This window comes from Centruroides sculpturatus, unplaced genomic scaffold, assembly GCF_000671375.1.
Source record: "Centruroides sculpturatus isolate CEXI.00-Female unplaced genomic scaffold, Cexi_2.0 scaffold762, whole genome shotgun sequence".
Classification (NCBI taxonomy): Eukaryota; Metazoa; Arthropoda; class Arachnida; order Scorpiones; family Buthidae; genus Centruroides; species Centruroides sculpturatus.
This window is the reverse complement of record NW_019384911.1, coordinates 164513-183212: the sequence shown is the minus strand read 5'-3', so window position 1 is coordinate 183212 and position 18700 is coordinate 164513. Positions and strand designations below refer to the sequence as shown.

At 27.5% G+C, this 18700-nt stretch overlaps 2 protein-coding genes across 2 annotated transcripts in view; both read left to right on the top strand.

The window, feature by feature from the left end:
- Positions 1-12548, top strand: part of LOC111631653 (double-strand-break repair protein rad21 homolog) — a 42224-nt gene extending 29676 nt beyond the window's left edge. The window contains exons 3-6 of the mRNA XM_023375951.1: positions 1181-1410; positions 2301-2404; positions 12169-12405; positions 12505-12548. Of these exons, the coding sequence (XP_023231719.1) occupies positions 1181-1410; positions 2301-2404; positions 12169-12405; positions 12505-12548 (615 nt within the window). The remainder of the gene's footprint in view (positions 1-1180; positions 1411-2300; positions 2405-12168; positions 12406-12504) is intronic.
- A 1784-nt stretch (positions 12549-14332) lies between these two features.
- LOC111631648 (double-strand-break repair protein rad21 homolog) overlaps positions 14333-18700 on the top strand; it is a 29241-nt gene continuing 24873 nt past the window's right edge. Inside the window, exons 1-3 of the mRNA XM_023375947.1 lie at positions 14333-14351; positions 14479-14708; positions 15599-15702. Of these exons, the coding sequence (XP_023231715.1) occupies positions 14485-14708; positions 15599-15702 (328 nt within the window). The 5' untranslated portion in view covers positions 14333-14351; positions 14479-14484. The remainder of the gene's footprint in view (positions 14352-14478; positions 14709-15598; positions 15703-18700) is intronic.

The following is an 18700-nucleotide window of genomic DNA, read 5'->3' as shown; positions in this document are numbered from 1 at the left end:
CCCTTCATTTTTACTAATTTTTATTTTATATATACCAATTTTTTACATTCTGGTTTTAATAGTATACAAAGTTTTAATTTTTATATATTATTTTATATATTTATATAATTTATAGTATCATTCATTTTTATTTTAAAGCTCATCTAGATTTTATAAATCAATTACAGAATTTTAAATATATATATATTTTTTGTTAAAAACATTGTAAACATAAATCAAAACAGACTATTGAGAAGGGGTACAGCGTGAAATGCATTTCTGCTGAAAACATTAAAAAATGACTTTCCTTTAAAAAAGCAGTTTCTTTGTATGATAGATCTATGAAGAAGATAGTATCTAATTATCACAGAACTACAGTAACTCCAGATCAAAAGCTAATACTACAGCTTTGCAGAGAAGCATTGTTTTACTAGTTATGAATATTTCAAAGAAATAGATAGTGCAAATAGAAGTGTGGGCTGCACATTTTATCTTTCCTTATTATTGGTATGTAGTCTACTTATTTATATGTCTTATAGCATGCATATAGTTAGTAACTACTGGTTCTTCTATCCACCTGGCATCTATTTCAGTAAGATCACTTAATATAAGTGAGCCTGTGAAATACCAAGCTCTTGTTTATGAAACTTATTATCCCATTGTATTTTATAAAATTAATACAATTAAGTGGTTAAAAATACATATTCTTATGAATAACAATAATATAATTAATATGTAAGATTTTTTTCCATATAAATGACTTTTCAAGCATTATAAAATAACTTTTAAATCTTTTATTTCTCTTTTTCTAATTCCAAGGACATATTCCAAATAAGAAATTATTTGATTTTAGTTTTTATTTGGTTAACTTATAGCTCATTAATGATTATTATAACTACTCTATTTTTAAAAATATATTTTGTGAATTTTTTTTATAATTAGTCTAAAATTTATGATTAGAAAGTCTTTGTTAAGAAGAAAAAGAAATGCAGTTTTTAAATGAAAGCATACTCTGTTTTTGCTTAAATAAAATCTTAATAAATGTGGAATTATTAGAATGCCAGAAATGTTCAAGTAAATATTCTTCTATGAAAACATTTGACACATTTCAGTATTTAAAAATAAGTTAACTCGAAAGTTGTTACTTTGTTTAAATTTTTAAAGAAAAAGGTATGACAGTAAAATTGTTCTTTGTTATTAGGTAAAAATGGCTCTACGAACTTCTGGACATCTTTTACTTGGGATTGTCCGTATATATTCAAGAAAAGCAAAATATTTATTAGCTGATTGCAATGAAGCTTTCATTAAAATCAAAATGGCTTTCCGTCCTGGTGTAGTTGATCTTCCTGAGGAAAATCGTGAAGCTGCTGTTGCTACAATTACATTACCAGAAGTTTTTCATGATTTTGATACTGCAATGCCAGACATAAAGTGAGTTTTTCAAATTAATATATTTTTTTCAAAAACTAATTTATGAATGATTTTATTTCATTTGTTTTCATATTTGAAATATTTAAAACAACAATAATACTAATTTTTAAAAATATGGTAATTGTAAATTAAATTTGCATTAAAAGTGTAATAAATATTTCAAAATGTTATGTTATTATACAGCTTAATTATATTTTTTATAATGATTACAATAAAAAATAATTTAATTCTGTCATGTAATATTTGGTGATTATAAATAATGGTTCAGTAATAATACTTTTTTATAATAATATAAATTTAAAATAACCTAATGCATCTAATTTTATAAAAGAAAATGCTCATTTTAAATTTGTAGTTACTGAATATCAAATAATTTAAAGGCTTAATAACTTTTTACATGTATTTCAGAACTTTCATTTTTTATGCTGTTTTTTTAGATACTGAGCATTTTAAACTTGGAATAAAATTTATTCCAAGTTTAACATTCCAAATGTTAGAATCATAATTGAAAATATAATTTTTATGTTTTAAATTTGGATTCAAGCACAGTTAATCTAGTGAAAGAAATCAATTAAATTTGCTCTTCTTTAATACTATTTAATATAATCAACAAACTAATTCTATGTATGTTCCATTATTTTTAAAATATGCATAAATAATATTACAAAGCAACAAATATTATTAATAGTAAAATATATTGTTTTCTTAGATTTTTTTATGATGTTTATAAAACACTTTAAATAATAATTGTAAATTCAACTAGATTTTGGTTTAATTTTGGTTATAATGAAATATCAATTGGTTTTATTTATTAGGATTCTTGACTATAATTTATTAAAACATTAATTTTATAAAGGTTATATATAAATGTTTTTTTAACTAAATTTTAGCATTGATATGGAAGCGCCACTTACTTTAAATCAAAGCAGAGCAGAAGATATAACTCTTAAAGAAGATTATGGAAGTTTAACTCTCATGACAGATGATGGATTTGGTAATAAGATTTTATTATATATCTTCAATTTTAGATTTGTTTACAAACATTTTATTAATATATTTAATATAATTTATTTTTACTTGTTAATACTTAATACTTCTTTTGATATATCATAACAAGTTTTGCATTTGTAGGAATAATAGGAAAGTTAGTATAATTTAGTAAATAGAAAATTAGATTAGATTTTCTTTTTTCTAAAGTATTTAATGTTTAACAATAATAGAATTTTTATATAATTACCAAAAGTATGATAGAGGAAATAAAATTTTATTATGATTGAACATTTTAGTTATTAATGTGATTAAAATGTTCTTTGATTATATCAGCATATTTCATATTTGAATTTTCTATTGGTTATACACATTATTTTATCAAATTAAAATAGATTGTTTTAAATTATAATAATGATTAAAAACTGATTTATTATGAAAAATTATTTATTCTAACTATGATTTATTATTAAAGAAAAAATTCCTGAACTATATGCTACTGTAACACATGCTTATGTAGTATAATGTTTTTTTTTTATTGGCAGATATTGGAATTTATAAGACTAAAAAGTTATATGAAAATTAAATATCATCTTATTTTTAAATAAAAAAAAATGATTTGAATTTTCAGATCAATTAATATAGTTGTTCAACTGTGACATTTGTAACCCAAATCAGTGTTTTCCAATCTTTTTGTATTTGCAACATGCTATGAATTTAATAAGATTCTTGATACACTATAATTTTTCAAATAAAAATGTTTAAAATTGTCACATTCGTAATACACTATCATATATGAGGTCTGTTCAAAAAATAACCAAACTTTTTGAATTGGGCAAAAATGGAGTGTGCTAGTGTTGTGAAATTGTCAATGCTATGTTAGTGATAACCTACTGAGTAAGCTGCTTGTTTTTGGATTGTTGATACAGTAGAGCCTCGAAAACTCGGCACTCCGGATAACTTGGCCACACCCTGGCAGGGCAAAAAAATCCTTAGTTAATTAATTTTCATGATAAAGACAGCTTTATGCCTCATAAAGTATTTTTCTAAGGTCTGTCTTATCAGGTAAATTACTGTACAGTGTATTCATTCATTTTCATTTTCATGTAGTAAAGGCTCTATGCCTTCATAAAAGACGTACTTTTCCTTTGTTTAAGGGTATTTGGGCAGTTTATTCTCTGTTGTATTCTCAAGTAAACAATACATACAAGTACAGTACAGTATTTTCTGAGGAAACACTCATACTTATTTTTTAAACCCCATTCCCGATAACCCGGCATTTTCACAAACTCGGCCACCCTTCAGTCCACATTAGGCCGAGTTTTTGAGGCTCTACTGTATCACATTTCATTCCATGTTATTGTTTTTTGAATGAAAAGTGTTTCATTGTTTGTGGTGAATTTTTGCAGTGTGCAGTTTTGTGTGAAACTATTGGGTCCTTGAATACGATTTCACTGTTTTTTCATGGAAATTAATGCTTTATTTAAAAAAAATGGTAAAAAACATATCACTGAAAGTATTGTCCATCACTAGCCACTGCTTTCTTCCATCGTTCTGGCAGTATTTGAATTCCACATTGGAAAAACAACACGTCTTTTGAGGTAATCCAAGAATCAACCTATTTTTTGGCATCTTCGTAAGAATGAAAATGCTGCTCAGCCAGGCCATGTGCCATCGATTGGAACAAGTGATAATTGGAAGTGATAATTGTGCCAGTGATTGGAACAAGTGATAATTGGAAAGTGCTGGTGAATACGGCAGGTGGGGTAGGACTTCTCATTTAAGTGTTTCCAAGTAGGTTTTTACCAGTTGTGCAACATGTTGTTCCACACCTCCTTCATAATGCTGCATCTTGCATAATGCACATATGCTTGGCCACATGTTGCACAACTGCTCATAATGCACCTTGTAGTAATATCACCTTCAAACTCCATCTTCCTACTGTTATGTAACCCTTATGTCAAGCTACCTTGTAGCATTATGATGCTGCCTTATGTCTGTCTCCTCTGCACCCATTTAATGTTCACTGATCATACCTTTATAGCAGTTGTTTGTCTTGTATAATTTTAAGTATTATAACCTTTTTATATTAATATCAACTGAAGAGGGACTATTCCGATAGTCCGAAATGCATTTTGATTATTTCATGTTAATTACTCATCTAATTGAGTTTTAATGCACACCCCTTTTGTTTTATTAAATGTACTACATTGATACCTGAGTGTTTGTGCTTATTATCACTGGTGTGATAAGTCCTTATTATCTACCTCACATTAGTAGATATTTAATTAATTTAATTAAACCAAGGGCTAAAAGCAATTCTTTGTAATAATTGAGCCATTCACAGGACAAATCAACTAACTCCATTTGTAAATCCTTAATATAAACATCATTATTTTCAAATTTTTCACATAACTAATTTTATATATTGTCATATTAAAGCATAGCTTTAATNATATTCCATTTAGATAAACAGATTATCAGATATTTTATATGACATGCAAAAAAATTAGACAGCAGCACATGCAATGTTGTTACTTTCTACCCACAGAGGAAATGCTTTAAACTGGAAGATTTGCATGTGACACCATAGATATGATACTTATTGGTTATGTGAGCTTGGTTAGAGTAACAGTGGGTCTTGTAAAGGATTTATCAATATTTGATTAAAGACAGATTGTTGAAGCAAGAAGAATGAGTCATTCTATCAGTGAGGTGGTCAAAACTCTTGGATTTTCTCACGCAACAGTTTCAAGGGTTTACTGGGACACACTTAAATTTGGACAGACATCAGCAGCATGTGTACAGAGCAAGTGTCCACAGCTGGATGCAAGAATGTGGCTAATTAAGTTAGCAACTATGCAACAAAGGGCAACTCTGTACCATATTACATCTGACAAACATGGGCACTGCTGAACTTATCAGTCAGTGAACTGCACAACATATAATGCATTACTTGGAGTTTGGTAGTTGTTGACCCATTCATGTACCACTACTAAAACCCAGGCATCAGGCAGTGTGCCTCACCTGAGCCAGAGAACATTGAAAATGGACAATGAATGACTGGTGCTGGGTTGTGTGGTCAGACAAATTTTATTTTCAGCTATTTTGAGCTGATGGCCATGTTCATGTGTGATGACAACCACACAAAGCCATGGATTCATCATGTCAGCAAGGTGTGGCTCTGTCCTGTTTTGGAGTGTGTTCTGTTGGCATGAATAAGGACTAATGGTGAGACTGCAGTTGACTTTGACAGGTGCTATGTACTAATCTCATAGCAGATGTATTACATCCCTTTATGCTTGCTATGTTCCTCAACAGTGATGGTTTGTACCAGCAGGATAATGCTACCCCCCTCAGTACAGGTGGCACAACAATGGTTTGAGGAGTACTTGACAGATTTTCAGGTCTTTTGACTGACTTGAATCCTATAGAGAATTTATGGGACACTGCACAAACATCACTCAATGCCTCATAGAACTCTCCAACAAATACAACTGAATTAAAAAATGCAACCATTGACCATGTCTGGATTGAAATATCTGTGCAATAACTTAGACACCTCATAGGGTCTATGCCAGTCATGTAGCTGCTGTTATTCTGGCTCAGTGAGGAGCGACGCATTATTAGGTAGTTGTCTCTAATTTTTTGGCACTTCAGTTTGTACTTGTATAAAGATTCATGTAAGGGAAAAAGTAGATGGAATAAAATGAGTCATTGCAAATGAAAGTGGTTTAAGTCCATTTTTAAAAAATTGAGCTAATGATGACATTAGTTACAATTCTCTGCAATTATTTTTAAACAATTTGTAATCAAGATCTTCAGAATCACCAATATTTTGTTAATAGATAATTAGCTAGTGTTTGAAATTGTAAAAATTGGAAAAAGAATAACTTTATATTGAATGAAATGAAACAAGATGATTTCTTTTCAACTAAACCTTTAAAGGAGGCAATTTAAAAAAAAATTAAGAAATACTGATGGAAAGCCTATAAATTTGTTAGATATGTTGGATATGATTTTTAAGAAGTGAATGTTATAAGATGTTTTATAAAACATCAATGATAGAGGATGCAGAATTCAAAATTCTTAATTTATTACTGCATTGGGGAAGATTAAGAAATTTTAATGAGCTAACACCATTATATAAAAATGTAAAAACCAATTTCAACATGTAAATACAAGGACATGATGAAGTTATTATGGTTTATACTTCCTATGCACTACGATTATTTCAAAACTCTCACACACATTCTAGATGAGAAGAAAAACGAATTATAAGTTATCAACAATAATTTGAGTTTGATCTCTTAAAAATGAATAAACATTTATCTCTATGAAACAAAAATATATTATTTTCTTGTTAATATAGGCATACCTCAATTAACAAAGAGGATACATTCCATGAAATTACTATTAGGCGAAACTTAATTCTCAAAGATAAAAATACTATGGCCCTAATAAGGATATGTTCTTACATAAAGAAAATGAAAGACTTTAAAGCTTTTTTTTTTTAAATAGTCAATATCACATTTGAAACAAGTATAAAATCATGACATTTTAAAATAGGAATCTAAAATTGATTAATTTATGCTTATTTTTGGGCTGAAATAGAAAAAATTGTAGACCTTAGGTCTTACAATTCCCACTGTCGTCTTTCTATTGTTTGTCCTTCCTTAATCTCAAGAACAGAATTAGATAGCTGAAAGTTGAGACCAGATAGGGAAAGCTTGAGGGCAGGAGACCCTGATTATTAACAATACATGAACTTCTGGTCTAGACCAGAAGTGAATTTACTTCAAAAATTTTTTCCTGACTGGAATTAAATAATGACTGCATGGGCATGACTCTTGCTAACAGGAAAAGTAAGATGTATAGGGACAAGGCACTACTAAAAAAAATTGAGAACATTGTAGCAAAAAATTGTAGCTTGGAATTGTGACTATGTTACAATAAATAATTGTTCATTCTCTTTCATTTAACAATTACCTCTACAGATTTGTTGCAATTAACACTGATTCCTAACACTTCAACCTAACTAACAATAACACTTCTTCCTAAATCATGATAGTTTTCAATGTCATTTAAACAATCTTTTTAAATTTTGGCTGCTAACATTTTTTTGGTAGGGCACTTCTTTAATTTCATTTTTGTTTTCTTTTTTTGCTTTGTTGTTAACAAGTTTTTCCTAGATCTTCCACTGAAAAACCACATATTATCTTTTGCATTTAATAAATTTCATACATCCTCTTTGTCCAAATTTTCAAAACCTGTTGATTGAGGCATCTTCATTTCTAATCTATTGAATGTTATTTTCTTCTAGCACAATTTATTCTTTTCTTCATACCTCAATTATTGTAGTACACCATACTGAAACACACCTTATGAAGTGTAAGCAACAACTAAATTATTTTGATGACGCATGAAACTGTTAAAACAGACACATCTATAACTTGGAATACTTGACAAGTTGTCATCATTTGGCAATTAGATGACTTCTGGGTGTTGATCTTGAAATTTTAATATTTTTACGTTAAATGTGGCTGGAAATTACAGACATCATTATATCGAGGCTTTATTACCAGAGGTACCATTAACTGAGGTATGCCTATATTATCATTTTTTACAATTTCTGTCATTTAATTTTTTGTAAAAATCATTTTAAAATTTTATTGTAAAAAATAATAATTAAAAGAATCACAAAACAATGATATTGAGTTTATCTAATGATATTTTACACAAAACAAGTAATTAAAAATAATAGTATGGCAATAATACAAAGTGGACTTATCCTTTCAAAAGTAATTAATTGAGTTTTTTTATGTTTGAAAAGTTTATTTATGGCCAATAGAAGTATCATATTTTTTGAATAATAACCATAAAATTTATTATGCAATAAATTTAGATGTTTTTAAAATAAGGAAAACATAATTCCAACATATTATCAATTACTAATATTTTTGAATCAATACAAATGCAAACCTTTAAATATCTTGATTTAAAAATAAATGGACTTAAACTACTTTCGTTTGCAACTGCTCAAATAATCACATCACAAACTCCTTTTAGTAAATTCTTCATATCAAAGTATAGTTCAAAACTGTATTAAAAGATTACAGTTGCTTTTAATTCCAAATTAAAAAATGGAATAAAGTTGAAAATTTAATGAATCATAATTGATGATATAGAAAAATTACTGAACACAATAACAGATACATTTTTTTTTTTAATTTTTAACTAATCTTGTATAAAATTAATCATTAGAGGATGTGAAAATCCATAGTTAAGATGGGATAAATATCATTTGCATGTATGCATGTAGATATAAATGTCATTTTAAATTTCTCTCTTAAATGGTATTATGGATTTTCAATGGAAATATCATATTTTAATTATTGTGGTAAAGGACTCACTGGTAGAGAGAGAGAGAGAATTTTTCAAGAAAATTTAGAATTCTCAGAACTTTTATGACTGAATTTAAGATGCAATTTGGATTCCTTATTTTCTTTAGAAGTAAAGAATATATTATTTCTAAGCCAAGGATATGTAATTAAAAACCAAATTGACATGATTAATTTGACAAAGGATGGAAGTAAAATCATCATCTTGAAATTGTAAATGAATTGGAAAATGTTATCAAACCTAGCTGAATTGTAGGGATCAAATGCATCAATAGGCCATGATGTGGAAAGTATTAATTTAGTTAAATATTAAAAATTTTTATTGAGTAAGTTAAGCTTTCTTAAGAAAAGCAATCACTGGAATCAATAATAGGAAAAATGGAAAATGAATCTTGAGCAAGTGATGAAGTGTCTAATACTGTGACAGTATATTTATTATTAGAGAGAGTAAAGTAATTTAGTTTAAAATAGTAATCTTTGGAAGAAAATTTCATCCAAGGATTACTGTGCATCAGAAATTTCAAAAAGTTCTTCCATAAAAGTCTATTTAAATTTTTTAAAAACTTTTAATTTNTACCAGTTGTGCAACATGTTGTTCCACACCTCCTTCATAATGCTGCATCTTGCATAATGCACATATGCTTGGCCACATGTTGCACAACTGCTCATAATGCACCTTGTAGTAATATCACCTTCAAACTCCATCTTCCTACTGTTATGTAACCCTTATGTCAAGCTACCTTGTAGCATTATGATGCTGCCTTATGTCTGTCTCCTCTGCACCCATTTAATGTTCACTGATCATACCTTTATAGCAGTTGTTTGTCTTGTATAATTTTAAGTATTATAACCTTTTTATATTAATATCAACTGAAGAGGGACTATTCCGATAGTCCGAAATGCATTTTGATTATTTCATGTTAATTACTCATCTAATTGAGTTTTAATGCACACCCCTTTTGTTTTATTAAATGTACTACATTGATACCTGAGTGTTTGTGCTTATTATCACTGGTGTGATAAGTCCTTATTATCTACCTCACATTAGTAGATATTTAATTAATTTAATTAAACCAAGGGCTAAAAGCAATTCTTTGTAATAATTGAGCCATTCACAGGACAAATCAACTAACTCCATTTGTAAATCCTTAATATAAACATCATTATTTTCAAATTTTTCACATAACTAATTTTATATATTGTCATATTAAAGCATAGCTTTAATGTGACAATATATAAAATTAGTCATAATATATATTAGTCATATTAGTCATAATAAAATATATTGTAATATAGTCATAATATCGTCATATTAAAGCTATGCTTTAATATGACGATATTACAATATGAGAATATGTGATAATATATTACAATATGACATATAATATGACAATATTATGACTATATTAAAGCTATGCTTTAATATGACAATATATAAAAATACATTCTGCAATGTTTATTTAAATTTAAAGTTTAAAGGGAATTTAAAAAAATAATTTATATTATCAATTTTTATTCTTTTTGTTTTGTGGAGTTAATTGATTGGCAAGTGAGCTGCTCATTCCACGTTGATTTGTTTACAACTTGTTACAGTTAAGTTGATTGGTCAAATCATTATAGTTGCAAACCCAGATGCATTGTAAATAATCTCATCATGCTTAACAGTATATGTAACCAAGTGAGTATGATGTATTTCTGCTCGCCTTTCGAGTTTGCTCGATGGGTCTAACTAGAGACTATCAATTATGTGAGTTATAGTAACACGAGTGAATTCAATGATGTCAGTTCGAGTACAATATGAAAAATTCGAACTAAAGCCCCAGGAAAGCCTTCAACCTCAACTGATGACACTCACATTCAGAAAATCTGAGTTGTACTGTATGCTTTGAAATTTTGCCTCAAGGTCAAACAGTCAACTGTCAGTACTACAAAGGTGTTTTGAAACAACTGAGTGAAAAAACTGGCTCCTGTGATTTTTTCTTGTTTTCAAAATTAAAATCAGTGCTGAAAGGATGCTGTTTTGACACAGTTGATGACATTAAAACAATTTTGTCACAAACATTGAAGGGCAGTCCGAAACAAGCTTACCAGGACTGCTTTGCAAAGTGGAAACACACTGGGATAAATGTGTGAATAGGGAAGGAGAGTACTATGGAGGGGACAAAGACCAATAATCTGTAACTTGAAGAATAAAAGTTAAAAAAATAAAGTTTGGTTATTTTTTGAACTGACCTGGTATGTTTTTGTGTATTATGAAGAACTAATTGTATCAAATATTATGGAACCAAGTGTAATTTAAAAAAGTTATTTATTTAACAAAAATCACCAAAAAAAAGTCTTAATCCTAATGTAATATTTGTGCCTGTTGTTTCCATAATTTCTTTATTCTGGGATAATAGTTGATAAGGAAAGTTTAAAATAAATTACAGTTGATTTTAAAAATTTTGATATTACAAAAGTTAAACTTACAAAGGGAAACTTAAAAACTCATACATTGATTCATATAGTCTTTTTATTTTTATAGTATATTTTGTAAATGTATATAAAGCTACTATCAGTCTTTAAGCTGGTAAGCTGCAATGTTTATATAAGTTCCAAGGAGTTGGTACAGCTAACATATGCATAGGTGCATGCAACTTTTGTGAGGAAGGTATGCTGATGCCACAAATTTTGCAACAGTCAACATTTTAGTGAATACCTTCTCCTCTATTTGAGGCAATGGTAAAAAGATGAAAGATAAATGAAATTTTAAAAAAAGAGCTTATTCAAAATTTAAAAAAAAATTTAATATTTCCATGACACATGGGTTGGAAAACACTAACCTAAATGATTTCCAGATAACAATTTTCAAAGAGGTTATTGTGTATCAAATCCTTCATACTAAAAGTACATTATTATCAATAGGAATCCTATTTTTGGAAATTATATTTTAAAAGATACTAGCATTTATTTTAAATTTTTTATTAGTATTATTTAATAATAATTAATCAGAAGGAAATAAGCCAATTTTCTTGATTACTGTATTTCATGGAGCTGGATGTAATCAATATTTTTATGTATGGTGTATAAAAGTGTTACTTATAACTTGCTTTATGAAATACAATAAAATTTGTTTTTTTAATTTATACTTTATATAACACCAAATGAAGAAAATTTCTTTTTTCTGTCTTCTGTTGTTTTAATAATTTATGTATTGACTTTTTTGTATAATGTATATATTTTAATCACCATCTTATTTTTTCAGATATATTTTTTTATATAATTATTTAATAAAGTAAAAGAAGTTAAATATTTTGTAAAAATATAATAATTTTATTGTACAGTTACAATTTCATAATGAAAACTAATTAATTATGTTATTGTATTCTAGGAGATATGGGCTTTGATGACCCTGAAATGGCTCGAGATGCAACAAACATTGATGAAGGTTTTGATCATGCCAGTCTTCTTCTAGGAGAGGATAAAAATAAAGAAAAGCCTGATGATACTAATAATATGTCACAAAATATAAGTAATCATTCAATCCCTGCTAATAAATTGAATATGTCACTTGATGCACCATTAAAAGATGATGGTTTTGGTGGTCCAGTTGGTGAAGGCTTACTGGGTAAGTTGTTTTTACTTAATATAAGATTGTTTTTTTTTTTTTTCTCTTAAAAATTAGTTTTGAAATTATTTAAAAATAATAATGACAACATCTTGTTAGTCATCACTTGGGGTAAGGTGAAAGAAAGATCCAATGAACCGTAAAGTTTCACTAGTTACAGCATGTATTTCTAGTTGGATCACTCATACTGGGGAGATCTAGGGAGAAAAGTCAAGTCAAAAGGTACNTTTATTGAGTAAGTTAAGCTTTCTTAAGAAAAGCAATCACTGGAATCAATAATAGGAAAAATGGAAAATGAATCTTGAGCAAGTGATGAAGTGTCTAATACTGTGACAGTATATTTATTATTAGAGAGAGTAAAGTAATTTAGTTTAAAATAGTAATCTTTGGAAGAAAATTTCATCCAAGGATTACTGTGCATCAGAAATTTCAAAAAGTTCTTCCATAAAAGTCTATTTAAATTTTTTAAAAACTTTTAATTTTTAGGTAATTTTTTTAAGATATCTAAGAGATGAGAATCTGGATCATTTTTATAGATATCTCATTCACTAAGAACTTAACCTCAGTTAAAAAATTTCCAAGCAAGACATTGCAAAAAAACTCAGCTTTTTGTTCCAGAGAGGTGAGCTTTTAATCCAAATGAAGGTGAGCTTCTTTTAGATAGAACAACAAAAATATTAATGGTATAGAACTCTAGAACAAATGCAACTACCAATAAAATTTCCTATAGCCATCAGAGAGCTGATTCTGAAACTTCTCACTTACTGAGTATCATCAAGATATCTGCCATTTTTGACAGGTTTGAAAAAATGAATAAAATATTAAAAACACAATGATCTTACACTCATTGGTCATTGTCCTTTTTAGTGTTTTACACATTTTTTTACTAAGTTTTTATCCTTCATTTTTATTAATTTTTATTTTATTTACATCACTGTTTTACATTCTAGTTTAAATAGTATACAAAGTTTTAACTTTTATATATTATTTTATATATTTATATAATTTATAGTATCATTCATTTTTATTTTAAAGCTCATCTAGATTTTATAAATCAATTACAGAATTTTAAATATATATATATTTTTTGTTAAAAACATTGTAAACATAAATCAAAACAGACTGTTGAGAAGGGGTACAGCGTGAAATGCATTTCTGCTGAAAACATTAAAAAATGACTTTCCTTTAAAAAAGCAGTTTCTTTGTATGATAGATCTATGAAGAAGATAGTATCTAATTATCACAGAACTACAGTAACTCCAGATCAAAAGCTAATACTACAACTTTGCAGAGAAGCATTGTTTTACTAGTTATGAATATTTCAAAGAAATAGATAGTGCAAATAGAAGTGTGGGCTGCACATTTTATCTTTCCTTATTATTGGTATGTAGTCTACTTATTTATATGTCTTATAGCATGCATATAGTTAGTAACTACTGGTTCTTCTATCCACCTGGCATCTATTTCAGTAAGATCACTTAATATAAGTGAGCCTGTGAAATACCAAGCTCTTGTTTATGAAACTTATTATCCCATTGTATTTTATAAAATTAATACAATTAAGTGGTTCCATTAACTGAGGTATGCCTATATTATCATTTTTTACAATTTCTGTCATTTAATTTTTTGTAAAAATCATTTTAAAATTTTATTGTAAAAAATAATTTCTCTTTTTCTAATTCCAAGGACATATTCCAAATAAGAAATTATTTGATATTATAACTTATGGTGTGGAGCCACGAGTGTAAGAAAAGGATAAAAGAAGACTGTTTTATTGTATAGTCTTTAATTTTGTGAATTTTTTTTATAATTAGTCTAAAATTTATGATTAGAAAGTCTTTGTTAAGAAGAAAAAGAAATGCAGTTTTTAAATGAAAGCATACTCTGTTTTTGCTTAAATAAAATCTTAATAAATGTGGAATTATTAGAATGCCAGAAATGTTCAAGTAAATATTCTTCTATGAAAACATTTGACACATTTCAGTATTTAAAAATAAGTTAACTCGAAAGTTGTTACTTTGTTTAAATTTTTAAAGAAAAAGGTATGACAGTAAAATTGTTCTTTGTTATTAGGTAAAAATGGCTCTACGAACTTCTGGACATCTTTTACTTGGGATTGTCCGTATATATTCAAGAAAAGCAAAATATTTATTAGCTGATTGCAATGAAGCTTTCATTAAAATCAAAATGGCTTTCCGTCCTGGTGTAGTTGATCTTCCTGAGGAAAATCGTGAAGCTGCTGTTGCTACAATTACATTACCAGAAGTTTTTCATGATTTTGATACTGCAATGCCAGACATAAAGTGAGTTTTTCAAATTAATATATTTTTTTCAAAAACTAATTTATGAATGATTTTATTTCATTTGTTTTCATATTTGAAATATTTAAAACAACAATAATACTAATTTTTAAAAATATGGTAATTGTAAATTAAATTTGCATTAAAAGTGTAATAAATATTTCAAAATGTTATGTTATTATACAGCTTAATTATATTTTTTATAATGATTACAATAAAAAATAATTTAATTCTGTCATGTAATATTTGGTGATTATAAATAATGGTTCAGTAATAATACTTTTTTATAATAATATAAATTTAAAATAACCTAATGCATCTAATTTTATAAAAGAAAATGCTCATTTTAAATTTGTAGTTACTGAATATCAAATAATTTAAAGGCTTAATAACTTTTTACATGTATTTCAGAACTTTCATTTTTTATGCTGTTTTTTTAGATACTGAGCATTTTAAACTTGGAATAAAATTTATTCCAAGTTTAACATTCCAAATGTTAGAATCATAATTGAAAATATAATTTTTATGTTTTAAATTTGGATTCAAGCACAGCTAATCTAGTGAAAGAAATCAATTAAATTTGCTCTTCTTTAATACTATTTAATATAATCAACAAACTAATTCTATGTATGTTCCATTATTTTTAAAATATGCATAAATAATATTACAAAGCAACAAATATTATTAATAGTAAAATATATTGTTTTCTTAGATTTTTTTATGATGTTTATAAAACACTTTAAATAATAATTGTAAATTCAACTAGATTTTGGTTTAATTTTGGTTATAATGAAATATCAATTGGTTTTATTTATTAGGATTCTTGACTATAATTTATTAAAACATTAATTTTATAAAGGTTATATATAAATGTTTTTTTAACTAAATTTTAGCATTGATATGGAAGCGCCACTTACTTTAAATCAAAGCAGAGCAGAAGATATAACTCTTAAAGAAGATTATGGAAGTTTAACTCTCATGACAGATGATGGATTTGGTAATAAGATTTTATTATATATCTTCAATTTTAGATTTGTTTACAAACATTTTATTAATATATTTAATATAATTTATTTTTACTTGTTAATACTTAATACTTCTTTTGATATATCATAACAAGTTTTGCATTTGTAGGAATAATAGGAAAGTTAGTATAATTTAGTAAATAGAAAATTAGATTAGATTTTCTTTTTTCTAAAGTATTTAATGTTTAACAATAATAGAATTTTTATATAATTACCAAAAGTATGATAGAGGAAATAAAATTTTATTATGATTGAACATTTTAGTTATTAATGTGATTAAAATGTTCTTTGATTATATCAGCATATTTCATATTTGAATTTTCTATTGGTTATACACATTATTTTATCAAATTAAAATAGATTGTTTTAAATTATAATAATGATTAAAAACTGATTTATTATGAAAAATTATTTATTCTAACTATGATTTATTATTAAAGAAAAAATTCCTGAACTATATGCTACTGTAACACATGCTTATGTAGTATAATGTTTTTTTTTTATTGGCAGATATTGGAATTTATAAGACTAAAAAGTTATATGAAAATTAAATATCATCTTATTTTTAAATAAAAAAAAATGATTTGAATTTTCAGATCAATTAATATAGTTGTTCAACTGTGACATTTGTAACCCAAATCAGTGTTTTCCAATCTTTTTGTATTTGCAACATGCCATGAATTTAATAAGATTCTTGATACACTATAATTTTTCAAATAAAAATGTTTAAAATTGTCACATTCGTAATACACTATCATATATGAGGTCTGTTCAAAAAATAACCAAACTTTTTGAATTGGGCAAAAATGGAGTGTGCTAGTGTTGTGAAATTGTCAATGCTATGTTAGTGATAACCTACTGAGTAAGCTGCTTGTTTTTGGATTGTTGATACAGTAGAGCCTCGAAAACTCGGCACTCCGGATAACTTGGCCACACCCTGGCAGGGCAAAAAAATCCTTAGTTAATTAATTTTCATGATAAAGACAGCTTTATGCCTCATAAAGTATTTTTCTAAGGTCTGTCTTATCAGGTAAATTACTGTACAGTGTATTCATTCATTTTCATTTTCATGTAGTAAAGGCTCTATGCCTTCATAAAAGACGTACTTTTCCTTTGTTTAAGGGTATTTGGGCAGTTTATTCTCTGTTGTATTCTCAAGTAAACAATACATACAAGTACAGTACAGTATTTTCTGAGGAAACACTCATACTTATTTTTTTAACCCCATTCCCGATAACCCGGCATTTTCACAAACTCGGCCACCCTTCAGTCCACATTAGGCCGAGTTTTTGAGGCTCTACTGTATCACATTTCATTCCATGTTATTGTTTTTTGAATGAAAAGTGTTTCATTGTTTGTGGTGAATTTTTGCAGTGTGCAGTTTTGTGTGAAACTATTGGGTCCTTGAATACGATTTCACTGTTTTTTCATGGAAATTAATGCTTTATTTAAAAAAAATGGTAAAAAACATATCACTGAAAGTATTGTCCATCACTAGCCACTGCTTTCTTCCATCGTTCTGGCAGTATTTGAATTCCACATTGGAAAAACAACACGTCTTTTGAGGTAATCCAAGAATCAACCTATTTTTTGGCATCTTCGTAAGAATGAAAATGCTGCTCAGCCAGGCCATGTGCCATCGATTGGAACAAGTGATAATTGGAAGTGATAATTGTGCCAGTGATTGGAACAAGTGATAATTGGAAAGTGCTGGTGAATACGGCAGGTGGGGTAGGACTTCTCATTTAAGTGTTTCCAAGTAGGTTTTTACCAGTTGTGCAACATGTTGTTCCACACCTCCTTCATAATGCTGCATCTTGCATAATGCACATATGCTTGGCCACATGTTGCACAACTGCTCATAATGCACCTTGTAGTAATATCACCTTCAAACTCCATCTTCCTACTGTTATGTAACCCTTATGTCAAGCTACCTTGTAGCATTATGATGCTGCCTTATGTCTGTCTCCTCTGCACCCATTTAATGTTCACTGATCATACCTTTATAGCAGTTGTTTGTCTTGTATAATTTTAAGTATTATAACCTTTTTATATTAATATCAACTGAAGAGGGACTATTCCGATAGTCCGAAATGCATTTTGATTATTTCATGTTAATTACTCATCTAATTGAGTTTTAATGCACACCCCTTTTGTTTTATTAAATGTACTACATTGATACCTGAGTGTTTGTGCTTATTATCACTGGTGTGATAAGTCCTTATTATCTACCTCACATTAGTAGATATTTAATTAATTTAATTAAACCAAGGGCTAAAAGCAATTCTTTGTAATAATTGAGCCATTCACAGGACAAATCAACTAACTCCATTTGTAAATCCTTAATATAAACATCATTATTTTCAAATTTTTCACATAACTAATTTTATATATTGTCATATTAAAGCATAGCTTTAATGTGACAATATATAAAATTAGTCATAATATATATTAGTCATATTAGTCATAATAAAATATATTGTAATATAGTCATAATATCGTCATATTAAAGCTATGCTTTAATATGACGATATTACAATATGAGAATATGTGATAATATATTACAATATGACATATAATATGACAATATTATGACTATATTAAAGCTATGCTTTAATATGACAATATATAAAAATACATTCTGCAATGTTTATTTAAATTTAAAGTTTAAAGGGAATTTAAAAAAATAATTTATATTATCAATTTTTATTCTTTTTGTTTTGTGGAGTTAATTGATTGGCAAGTGAGCTGCTCATTCCACGTTGATTTGTTTACAACTTGTTACAGTTAAGTTGATTGGTCAAATCATTATAGTTGCAAACCCAGATGCATTGTAAATAATCTCATCATGCTTAACAGTATATGTAACCAAGTGAGTATGATGTATTTCTGCTCGCCTTTCGAGTTTGCTCGATGGGTCTAACTAGAGACTATCAATTATGTGAGTTATAGTAACACGAGTGAATTCAA